Source organism: Scomber scombrus, chromosome 5, assembly GCF_963691925.1.
Source record: "Scomber scombrus chromosome 5, fScoSco1.1, whole genome shotgun sequence".
NCBI lineage: Eukaryota > Metazoa > Chordata > Actinopteri > Scombriformes > Scombridae > Scomber > Scomber scombrus.
The window spans coordinates 962653-975189 of record NC_084974.1 but is presented as its reverse complement, the minus strand read 5'-3'; the positions used below and the strand labels follow the sequence as shown (position 1 = coordinate 975189).

The following is a 12537-nucleotide window of genomic DNA, read 5'->3' as shown; positions in this document are numbered from 1 at the left end:
TCATGTTACAGTCATGGTTTATGTCAGATAATCTTGTTTCATCCTGACTTTAACACTATTAAACTTGGTGTAATTAAATGAATATGTACTCTACAGCCTGCAACACGATAGAGATAGAATCATAATAGAAACCTGTATAAATAACAGTGTAATAGTAGAAGTACATCACATAGTGTGGAGTCAAATTAAGCCTTATGCAAGTTTGACCACTGACTTTAACTCTTGGATCAGTTGTCAGTTCCAATAAGAATCTGCTCATATTCAGATTGGTTTTCATGAACATCATGCAATCATAGAATGAAACAGTCTGAAGTAGCTTTTAACGTTTTTTTTTTGCTACTGCTGTAGGACAAACCTTAAGCTTAAAGTTACACTCTCTGGTTTTATTATTGTGTCTGAAATCATGAAATGTCCACTGAAACTGTGAACTGAAGTTTCAAAGTCAGGGACATTATCTTTAAAGATAGTTAAAATAATTCTTCCTGAGAGTGAGATGAGAAGATTGATACTACATTTGTGTTTGTGTTAAGTATGGAGCAGGAGTCAGGATGTGCTTATCCTAGCTTAGCACAAAGACTGGGGGTAGGGGAAAATAGCTAGCTCTGTCCATAATTCAAATATAGTTACCAACACTTATAAATATCACAAATTAACAATTTCATTTGTTTAATTTGTACATAAACTGTAGATGTAAAACCCAAAACATGTGCCCACGCACTGTGTGTCACCAACCTGCAAATTAGAATTGGAGAAGCTGTAACCCTAACCCTGTACAGAGGGACATCTCATAACTGGTGTATTCTTTTTTTCAGTCTTTATGCTAAGCTAGGCTAACCACGTCTACATACGTAACACACAGACACAAGTTTCTGGTTGATCATCTCATCTCATACTCTTAAGAAAAACTGTATTTGCATCAATTCTTTCAATCTATAAGAGGCTACATTAACTCATGATGTAGGGGGCAGCAACAGAGAAGGCCCGATCACCCCAGGTCCGGCACTTAGTCCGGGGGACTTGTAGCAGGTTGGCAGAGACGGACCTGAGGGATCGGGAGGGGGCGTGGTGATGAAGGAGGTCAGCAAGGTAGGGGGGGGCTAAGTTGTTGAGGGCCTTGTAGGTGGTGAGGAGGATTTTAAAGTTGATTCTGTGTTTGATTGACTCTGTGCCTAAACCAAGGTCAACAACAGACTGAATTTAAAGGATATTTAATAAAACCACACATTAAGATAAAATATGTAGGGGCAGCTTCCATTTAAGCATGCTTAACTGTTACACTAGAGTTTCTTAACATCTCCTGGCGTGTAAACCTGTTTTGAGGACCCAAATTCTCATGACCCAACTATTAGACAGATGCTAAGTTGTCATGTGAATTTGTGTATGGTGTACTTTAATATTCTGTCTTTTAAGAGCATGCAATGCATGCACAACAAATACATTATATACAGTAGAGATTCTGATATATTTTAAATTAGTTTATTTTTATGTAAAATTGATCAATATTACAAATCTACCACCGCATCTGCTGAGCAAGTGACCACAGTGGAGTCCCAAACTCAATGTTGATTATCCACAACATTACATCAATCAATCAATCAATCAATCAATCTTTATTTGTATAGCGCCAAATCACAACAAAGTTATCTCAAGGCACTTTACACATAGAGCAGGTTCTAAACCGTACTCTTCAAGTTTTAATTTATAAAGAGACCCAACATTCCCACATGAGCAAGCATTTAGCGACAATGGCAAGAAAAAACTCCCTTTTAACAGGAAGAAACCTCAGGCAGAACCAGGCTCAAAGTGGGCGGCCATCTGCCTCGACCGGTTGGGGTAGAGGGGAGAGAGAGGAAGAATAGGAGAGAGAGAGAAGCACATAGAAAATAAACATTGAAGCTAGAAGGTCCGGGACTGGAATCTGTCATCCGGACGTCTACAGGCCCAGATTGCCTGTGAGATGAGAAAGCACAGACAACTCCGGGGAAGAAGTGTAGGTTACTGAATGCATTAATAGTACATGAATGTGACATCAATGGTCAGCATTGTTTGAATCATTCATTTTAAATAGACACCTTGATGTGTCATATACTGTGACATAAGAATTTGGTTGTAGAGTGTAGTTTCTGGCTTTTTAAAGCATTTTCACTGCAAGTTTGAAAACAGTACTCCGATGATTTAGTGTTACTCTTCTATAAAGTAGGAGAACTTCAGAGACAGAGCTCAGGATTGGAAGCAAAGGGGGAAAATGGCTAGTCTGGCGCTGCTAAAGTCACACCTACCTACCTATGTCCTCTAAACCTCACTGATTAGCATGTTAAGCATTTTTTTTACATTTCGGTTTGTATGCAGGTGAAACAAACAAGATACATGTTAAATTTGAGATGAAACGATGCCATGTTAACCCCTTTAGATCACATCTGCTGTCATATTCCGCACCTCTTTAACAATATTTGCCGGCTCCAAAAATGAATTTCTTTGTTTCCTTGTATCAAAATCCAATCATGCTTTGTCCCTACAAAACAAAAGGTGACCTGTGCTTACGTAGTTTTGAACCAACCAATTTCAACCATAACATCCACTCATCAGAGATACATCATAATATGGACATTACATTCTCTCAAAATGCTGTTTCATCTGGACTTTAATCACTGAGCTTTAGAGATGTTGGTAGCTGTATGTTTGAACTTTGGACAGATCCAGGCTATCTTTTCCCCCTGATTCCAGTCTTGCTAAGCTAAACTAACCATGTCCTGAATCCAGCTCTACGTAGAACACATAGACACAATATTGATATCCATCTGAACATATCCTCTCTTCAGTGGGAAAACATCACCTGGGTGCAGCTGATATTAATGTACAGTAGTGAGCACTGTGACTAAAGTTTAGAGGGACAGTGCCACAAATATGCAACACATCCACTATATGGCAAACTTAAAAGATGACATATCTATGTCCAGAACCTGCTCTATCCTAAATGTGACAGCTGTCTATGTCAGTTTCTCAGCCTTGTGGACAGGAACATATTTGGGGTTGATGTGCAGCTGTTCTCTAAGTGAAAGTAATCATTTTAATAAATCACAGTATAATAAAACTGAAAAATATAGTGTGTATATGTATTAAATGTTAAATGTATGTCATCCACATGACTACTTGGAATCAACTAACAAGCTATGACTCAGTGAAGGCTGAGAAACCCTGACTTAAGCAGAGCTTATTGTAAAGTGCAGTTCATGTATCTGACCCTTTATTTACTCTTTATTAATATATTTAAGTTGTAGCATGATCTAGTTGTCATATAACAAAACTACTGTGTGTATCACATACCTTCTTGGGTATTTGTTGTGGAAAGTGACATGTATTTTTTCATAAATAAAATAATCTATATTGATATTTGTTTGAGCAGAGACACATAAGTTGCTAATTATTAAAAAAAGCTCAGTGAAATATATTTTTAGGGACTTGTAAAGATGTTGTGTTGTTATATCAGAATTGAAAAACAACTTTGATTTGATTGCAGTAAAAGATTTAAAATATGAATCTGTCTCTTTATTCATAAAGCATGTATGGAAGTATCATTGGGAAATCATTCATTGTTCATGTATGTGTTGTAACCTCTGAATGAAATCTGAGCTACTTTTCCTGCTCAGGGTCACTGGGCCTCAGAGTTGTGAGGCTGAAGAAAATGGCATGCATACAAAAGACAGACACATTATATAAAACTGTATACCATTTTAATATATTTAATCTATTTAGGTTATCTAGTTATTTCATAAATGGAAAGCTCAGTCAGGGCCGTATTTTTTCCAAGGATCCCAGAACAACTATACCCAGTCAACTGATGGCATGTTGGTTGAAAGTTGTTTTGAACACATAAATGTTTGTTTCCATTGCTTCAGAGTACATTACACTGATTTACATTCATTTCCTGTCGATTTACCCTAACCCCAATCCTTACCATAACCTTCACTTAACCCTAACCTGCCCTCAACTTCATTCTAAAATAAATGACTTTATGGAAACTTGCTTTTTTTTGTCCCCAAAAGTGAAGCGAGTCCCCACATGTGACTGTGTAAATTTATATCTCCACACCATAAGGAATTTCCTGGTACACACACACACACACACACACACACACACACACACACACACACACACACACACACACACACACACACACACACACACACACACACACACACACACACACACACAAAAACAAACACTATGTGCTTTCAAAAAATATGAAATATTAACCTGTTCAAATGCATACTGTCCATCTCAGTACATATCTTGGTCAAAAGTCTTCAGTAAGTAAATGTAAGGTTCAGTTATCTGAATCAAAACTGTTTGTCATTGCGTTTTAAACCCTCAAATAATGATATTGCCATCAAAAATCCTGTATTGTAGCTGCTATTAAGTCCTGCATTCCTCCCACTGTCTGTGCATTGTGTATGTTATTCTTATGCTGGGGTACTGCCTGCACCCAGGTTTGCTGTGTATTGTATGTATGTGTTGCAAAATCATTTATGAGGACCCATAAATGATTTAGCAACATATATATACAATACTGAAGGTCTTTAAACTAGGTTTTCACACAGAGACCCTTTTCAAAAAAAACTAATCAGTAAGACCTATTTTTGACCACTTATCGACAATAATGAAATGGATATTAGTGACTTTAATGATTATTGTTTCATTGTGTCTGATGAACATGTACAAGCCATCACCACCAGGGAGCAGCATTGTCAAAGCATCTGTATACACATTACTGTACAGAGTCTGTTATCTCCATGATAACTGTGATGAGGTGATGTTCACAGTTGAGAGGCGTATTATAATAACAGTCTGTCTCACAACCAAGCTTGTTTAGAAAATATTTATTTCATGTAATGTACACTGTACAAAGGCACTGAAGCATGAGAGACACAATGGTATCTCATCCTTCACAATCATATTTTGTGGAACATTTCCTCTCTTTTGTTGTTACATGATTTCTTTTAAACCATATAGATAGATAGGAAAATACTCCAAATACAAACATACATTAACTACAACATATAGACTGTTCCCCCCTAGCTTTCTAACTCTGCGCAATCTAGAAACATTTATTATTATACAAATTGAACATAATATGTTTAATCTTTGCTTCACATTATGATTTAGACAATGATTTTTCAAAGTAAAGGCATTAATCTACAAATCAATCAGCAGTCAGTATCGTTCTATCAGTCACTACTGAGCCATAAGTCATTTCATGTAGGTCAGTCTAATATTAGATAGCTCACTTTAAGACATGGATGTTTTTGTTCCAAAGGCCTCTGATGAATAATCTCAGCAGCTTAATATTGACAGTGGATTTACAACCATCCGATGGATTGTTGTGATTGTCAGCTTGTCATGATGATAGTCTAATCCATCAGTTGTATTGCAGGCTGCTCAGCAACATCAATGCCCTTTTATATTGATGACAGTACAGCCATTGCATTCTGTCCCTTCCTTATTGGTACTTTCTCTTTACACACTTATACAGTATGTATACTACATAACACACTATACAAGCCATACCACCTCATTCCATATTCAGTTTTACAGGGTTGGCGCTGAGGTTTGTCAACTTAAAATGTCCCTCTGTCCCAAGCAGAATTCTCTGAAGAAGAAAATATTTACTTAAGTTTCATGGAAAGTTTAAATCCACTAATGTAATGCATTGTTTAACTACACCAGTTCAATAATTAAATGTGATGAAGTCCACTACAGACAGCCTCTTGGTTCTGTTTGTTTTAGTATACTATGAAAAATACTGTGTAGTTATATATTACCACACAGTGCTTCAGTAGCAATACTTTGACTACAGTAAAATGAGACGTGATGTTCTCTGCTTCAAGTGTCTGTAAGTTTATTTCCACTGTGTAATGAAATGAACTGAAAGCAGCGGCTGTCTTCACGACAGAAAACACATACAACAATGCAAAACACTATGATATGGTCCTTTAAATAAGACATCAGTGGGAATGGTACTGACTTCACTTATGAAAATGAATAAATGTAAAACTGTAATTTATCACTGCTTCCCATAACACATACCTAGCATCAACCCTGTAATATCTTCTCATCATTAAGCCTACCATTATTGGTCCTACCCTATACTGGTCTGCCTCACTACCTGTTACCTATAAGCAGATATTTGTGTCAGCAGGTATTAGACTTGAATGTGGTATGTCCAAATTTGTAGTTCAAAATTCAGTTGTACACCATACATGGTTTGATTTTGAATGTTATCCATATTCTTCATTTCTCTGTAAAGTTTGGAGAATTAATGAAGATATGTTTGTGAAATTCAGTTGAATTATTCTAATTCAATTTGAACGAATGTAGATTTACCAGTTCAAACTGTGATGACATAATTCATTCAAATTCAGTTCAAAATCAGATTCTGCTTTCTGAAACATTATACTCAAAACACAGATTCCACTGTTTGAGCTGTTTCCATTCATCCACAGATACATGTATGTGTATTTGGTTTCCTCAAAATCATCATAGGAGCTTTACAATGATGGTTTTCTACTTAAGTAAAAGTTGTTCTATGCTCACCAGCTAGTGTATATTTTTGTCTGCTGTTTGGTGCTGGGCAGTTAGTGCACTGTAGGTTAATCAGAGCTTTTTTAAATTTTCACTGAAAACAGCTGCCTGCTGCTGCTGCTGGAAACCAGGTTGATGAGAGCTGTGAGAGTGAACCAAAATAGTAAATGGGCCTTAAAACCAAAACTGTGAGCTAAAAAATGCAAAAAAATGAATCCAGCTCTAGAGTTGGATTGTTCTCATCATCATTTTTACATTGTATGTTATCATTTCTTTCCGTGTTAATAATGAAGTATTGATTACAGGAGCTTTAACTTAATTTTACATACATTGTGCCACCACAGTGGAACTGAATACTTATAAGCATACTTATTAATATGGTTTGATCATACTCAGTCCAGTTTCAAAAGCCTTCATACACGTTAGGAATATTGAAATTTGAAGACATTTTAAGGAAAAGTGAGGAAAATTATTTTCAGTTTTATGTTGGTTCACCAAAGGAATGGCTTAGATCTGTGAACATGGGGGAAGATGCTAAAAACATGACCACTCAAACAATCAGACAGGTTGAAAACAAACTGACAGGTTGTACAGATTATATACACAACTTTATTTAGAGAAAAACAGTACAGCACTACTGTGATGATTCTTTAAAACTATTGGATATTTTTAACCTTATCGTTATCATATACATTTGGCTAACCTGAAGGTTTGTTTACAACGTCTTGTAGTCTGACCATTCATGTTTTTTGGCTTGTTGGATCTATTTCAGTGATTCATAATTTTTTGAGAACTTTGCAATTAATTTGGGAGAACAATTTTATCAGTGTTCAGAAGCCATGGCCAGAGCCACAAAAAAATCTAATTTGTACAGTAATAAACAGTAGTTTATTTGTTCACACTCAATTACCAGAGTAGGTGCCCACTGTTGGACAGGTATTCTAACTAACACAACTGGCAGTATCAATAGGTGGGAAGCCATTGGTTGTTGTTCTAGGGACTTCAGCTGATTGGCAGGAGAAATCAGATTTTTAATTTCAAATGACACAAATTCAGATTTACCACATTGAAAGAAGTTCCTGATGACAAAAGTATCAGCCCCATAGTTACCCTCCCCGATTATGCCTCAGAAACTCCCCGTTGTTCCTAGGAAACCTCCCTTACAGTATCCTTACTCCATCCTGTCACTGCCATCACCGTTGATCTGCACCACACAGTCCTTGTCCAAAGGCTCCTTTGAGTGGGCCGTGTCAAAGTGTTGGGTGCTCACCATGTACCTCCCCCGAGCATCCAACCCCAAGGCTGGCACAAAGCGACGGTCAAACTGGATTTCTTGGCGCAGGTAAGAGGTTCTCTTCTGGCAGGTGTCACCAGTTCCCTCCTGCAAGGCTGACAGGAACACCACCAACTCAAAGTGGTTGGATATGCCCTCACACAGGGCAGGGTAGAGGGGGCTTCGGCGGTCCAGGGGGTGGTAAAAGGTGAGTGGGAAGATGAAGAAGGGACAGGGCTGTTGGCCCAGATGATCCAAGTGGAAGTCCAGAGAGGTCTGGTGCAGGGCCTGACCTTCATGTTCCTCGTAGAGCACAGCACTCACCTTCACATCTACCAGAGGCCTCTGCAGCAGGTTAGTGGCTCGCAGCATGAGGCACGTCTGGCCCTGATGTTGGCCCACCACTGCCTGGGGACTGAACTGGATGGCTCCTGCTCGCTTCTGAGGACGTGCAATCTTGGCTACAAATGCACCTGAAGGTTAAGACAATGAGACTTCAGTGTGATGTGATGATATGAGATGATTTGACCTTGTTACTTTTTATATTTGTCTTATGCTGCTTTTCAAGAAGTCACAGCAAAATAAATCTTATTCTGACAATAGCAGCAATGGTAAAACAATGTTGTAGAGGCACAAAATGAATTGGTACCAAAAAATAAATTTAAATAATGTTAAAACACAGAAGTCCAAAAAAAAGGCTCTGTCTTTGATTTTAATGTATATTTTGAGCAATAACAGTTTGAGCAATACTGTATGATTTTTGGTCTGCCCTGTGATCCTACCATGAATATCCATGTAAATCAACATGGGTTAGTAAAGGGCTAGCTTTTAGACCCTAAAAAGATAATCATTAACTAAAAGGGCCAAGGTGGGATAGAAGTGGAATCCATGAGCACAAGCTAAATCGTTGACAAATCGACTGCACATGTAAGCAGGTGAAAGGCCAGTGTGCTTCAGAAGAAGTGAATCATCTTCTGAAACCTTTCTCAAATCAGAATTGGGGGAGTTGTTCCTAGCAACTTTTGTAACTTTATAACTTTTGCCTTTAGATGTGGTCGCATAACACTTTGTATGACGTAGTTAGTCTCAAGCATACCGAACCCTTAAAGGCCAATAAAAGGCCAATTAACCTCTGATGTGCTGTTCAGGCAGTCTGATGGTGTTGAAAATCTATCTTCAACATTTGGAGAGAGAAAGATTTGCACTGAAAATGACTAAACTTGAAGTGCTTAAGAATTCCTCCTTGCATCATTGTTTATGTACATGTATGGAAAATTGCACCAAATGACTGTGTTGATTGCAATGGAGGTGGTGTACTTTCAGAGAATAAACAAAAGCAGACCACATCAGAGCAATATGGCACAGGTTTGACATTGTCAATGAGACGGTTGTTCAAAGAGAGATCATATAGGCTTTACATGAATGCTACAGTTAATTACTACAGGGATTAAGCATAGGGTACCCTAAATTACATCATATTTTTTCATATTTTTTCCCTTTTTTGCCTAGTTTTGCCCACAAGGGCCTTCTTTCTAGCCTACATTGGCTCAATCATTGGCAAACATTAAAACCAGCCTACTGTATGTGGTTCCTGATGATGAAGTCTTACATTAGCCCCACTTGTAGTCCATAGTTGCTCTATTTCACAGTCCACAGGGCAGAAACATCTGTGTTTACTCTATGTACTCTGTATGACTGCACATGTGATCGATGGAAATGTCAGACAAATTGAGACAACACAGAGAGACTAAGAAAGATTACCATCAGTTCCTATCACACATGCTACCATGCATAGAATACTTCAAAGTAAGAAAACTACAAATTGAACTCCCAACACCAGGCCCATAGCCTGGATTGCAGAATTACTGAATTCATATGAATGTTCATTTCTTATCTCTTGTGTCAGAGAGGTGTCATGCATGTGTTAATTGTTGAATACTGTTAAAAAGCAGCACTATAGACTCATGTTTCATGATTTAATCATTCGATGTACATATAATTCCAAAGGTTGCCCAGCAGATGTCGCCATTTTTTGTATCAAAATCTTTGTAACAATGAATTAATTCCAGCATAGTGGTCACAAGTAAAACCTTTAGTACCAAACATAAAGGCTGCAAATAACCATTAAGGCTCACTCTGTAACACAAGGCCTGTTGTAATGTAACAGTCTATTTCCCCTTTGAATCGTCTTTCCCTGTGTGTTTCCAAAGCTCTACCCTCCATGGTTGGGTGAGTTTGCATTGAGGTTAATTAAGCATTTCAAAGCTTGGGTAGTTTGGATTAATGATGGGGTTGTAAGGATAACAGAATTTGATAGGGGAATACACACTCAATGAAAAATACTGTCTTATATGTGGGCCATTACATGTGTCCATTTATGACAATTAAAACTGTTATTTGAGGAGGAATGATGTTTGTGGGGAGAAGTGTTTAGGAAATAAGCGTTGTACCTGTGATGAATGCCTCTAGCATGAGCCCCAGCAGCATTTGCACAGCCAGCAGTGCTATAGCACTGGGACAGTCCCCACTGGGGAACATGGTGCCATAGCCAATGGTCAGCTGTGTCTCTAGGGAGAAGGAAAAAGCGGCAGTGAAGCTGGTAATGTGCTTCACACAAACCACATGCCCCTGTGGGGGGGAATCGTGATCTTGCACAGCCAGGTCTCCGTTGAGGTGGGCCAGCAAGTACCACAGGCAAGCAAACAGCAGCCAGTGGGCCAGGAAGGAGGTACAGAAGGCCAACAGGACCCATCTCCAGCGCAGACCCACCAGCAATCCCCACAGGTCCTGCACGGCCAGTAGCCAGGCTCGTCTTGATGCCCTGCGCCATGAGCCTGAAGAGCACAGTGGGGGAGTGAGGGCACAGTGTCCATCTTTGGTGACCAGGCGCTGGCGGGTTGGTGAAGACAGGAGAGGAGAGGAGGACGCCTTGCCACCCAGAACACTGCTGTTGGATTTGGTTGTCATGGTTACAGGTGGATCTCAAGCAGGTTAGGGCAAGGTGCTGATGATCCTGAAATAAAATGACAAAAGACACAAAAGTATATTTTATAAGTATTAAACTAATTTATATAATTATACTATTCTTTCATGCTTTTTAAATGTATGTGTTGATGATGAGTATGTCAGTCATGAGATGTCTAAGTGAGAGACCTAGAGTAGGTACCTGTGGCTGTCACATGGTTGGTTGGTCTTTCCAGCTCTTTTAGTTTAGGTAAATCAAAAAGTACAGACATCTTCATTTCATTTGGTAAAGATATTTGATATTGATTGTGTTGATGGTGATGATTTTTATTATGGTGACCTCTGACTTTCTGCCACATGGCCCTCAGGTACATGGTGGCTGTGTCTCTGAAGGTAGAGTGGGTTGACCACTAATAACAGGATTGGCAGTTTAATCTCTGGCTCCTGTTGACATCCACATTTTGAAGTGTCCTCAAGCAAAAAAAATGAACCCCAATCTGCTACTGATGGTTGGCAAATTGTGCTTTGGATGAAAGAGAAAATTGAAAAATATCATTCTTAAATTATTCCACTGTCAGGTCATTGTTCTCCTCACAAACTCTTTGCTTCTTGGCAAGTTTTTAAAGATCCAGTGTGTAGAATTCAGTGGCACGAATTTTATAGAATTGGAATATGATACTTATAAGTATGTTTTAATTAGTGTATAATCACCTGAAAATAAGAATGATTGTGTTTTTGTTATCTTAGAAAGAGAGCTTTATATCTACATAAGGAAAGGGTCATCTACCACTGAGATCACCATGTTACACCACCATATTTCTACAGTAGCCCACAGTAGATGCCACTAGATAAATAAACAAACTTGTTTCAACCCTAACCCTAAAGATAACCATATACCTTTCTGCTATCACTCAAAAATATCAACTACCAAATCAGAAATATAATATCTAATGGACTGTTTGCCATGTTATTTACTGTACACAGTGATATGAAATGTCAGTGAGTGAAATGTAAACTGGTCTTTTAGGAAGATTGTTATGGAATGTCCTCAGTACCCTTTTGGTCCCAAGGAAATAAAAATGTTTAGTTTTATTGACAAATAGGCCATTCATCCTGCAACAAAAGGCCAAACTATTTTTTAGCATCATTGTTGGTAAAAAATGTAAACTTTGTGTTGTTTCCCTTCCAAGACTGCATTATAGAGTTCAATAAATAATGTGGCCACTAGAGGCTGCTAGCAGGGCTATAGACTTTCAGACATGTTTTAGTTTCGATGGAACTTAAATAACAATTATTTTAGAGTTTTAGATCTAAGATAGGATAAGGTATCATGGGAAAACAGGGCATCTTATCATGTAACTCTCAGAAAAAAACAGTAAATCATATTTTGTCAAAATGTAAGACAGCTGCTTTAAATTCCAAGGTTAAGCTGTTTCTACAGCATCACCATGAATCTAATTTAAACAGGATATGTGTGTGTAGAGGAATTTTGATCACCAGATGTATGTGAAGGCAGTCCTGACAGGCGGACAGCTAGAGTCCTGTCCTCTCCAGAGTCTCTATTTCTATGTCAATATTGTTGCCAGGAGATTAGAGCAGGTCCCAGCTGGGAATCTGTCTGAGGAACACAGCGACATGCAGAGTAGGAATGCGTCTTTCAACTGCGGGGAGCTTTAAACTTACTGCACTGCATGGCTCTCAACTTGTCTTATTCACCAATT

The 12537-nt window shown here is 38.4% G+C and overlaps 1 protein-coding gene across 1 annotated transcript; it reads right to left on the bottom strand.

The window, feature by feature from the left end:
- Positions 1-7750: 7750 nt before the first annotated feature.
- Positions 7751-10819, bottom strand: kcnj13 (potassium inwardly rectifying channel subfamily J member 13). The gene is made up of 2 exons (XM_062418469.1): positions 10303-10819; positions 7751-8325 (listed from the first exon to the last, which is right to left on the bottom strand). The coding sequence occupies exons 1-2, from the start codon at positions 10817-10819 to the stop codon at positions 7751-7753; spliced, it is 1092 nt and encodes a 363-aa protein (XP_062274453.1).
- Positions 10820-12537: the final 1718 nt, after the last annotated feature.

What these genes read in the sequence shown, in the direction of transcription:
- kcnj13 (XM_062418469.1), bottom strand. Translation starts at nt 10,819, where the DNA reads ATGACAACCAAATCCAACAGCAGTGTTCTGGGTGGCAAGGCGTCCTCC. An exon ending in GCTAGAGGCATTCATCACAG is followed by an intron (nt 8,326 to 10,302) that starts GTACAACGCTTA and finishes CTTAACCTTCAG; the next exon opens with GTGCATTTGTAGCCAAGATT.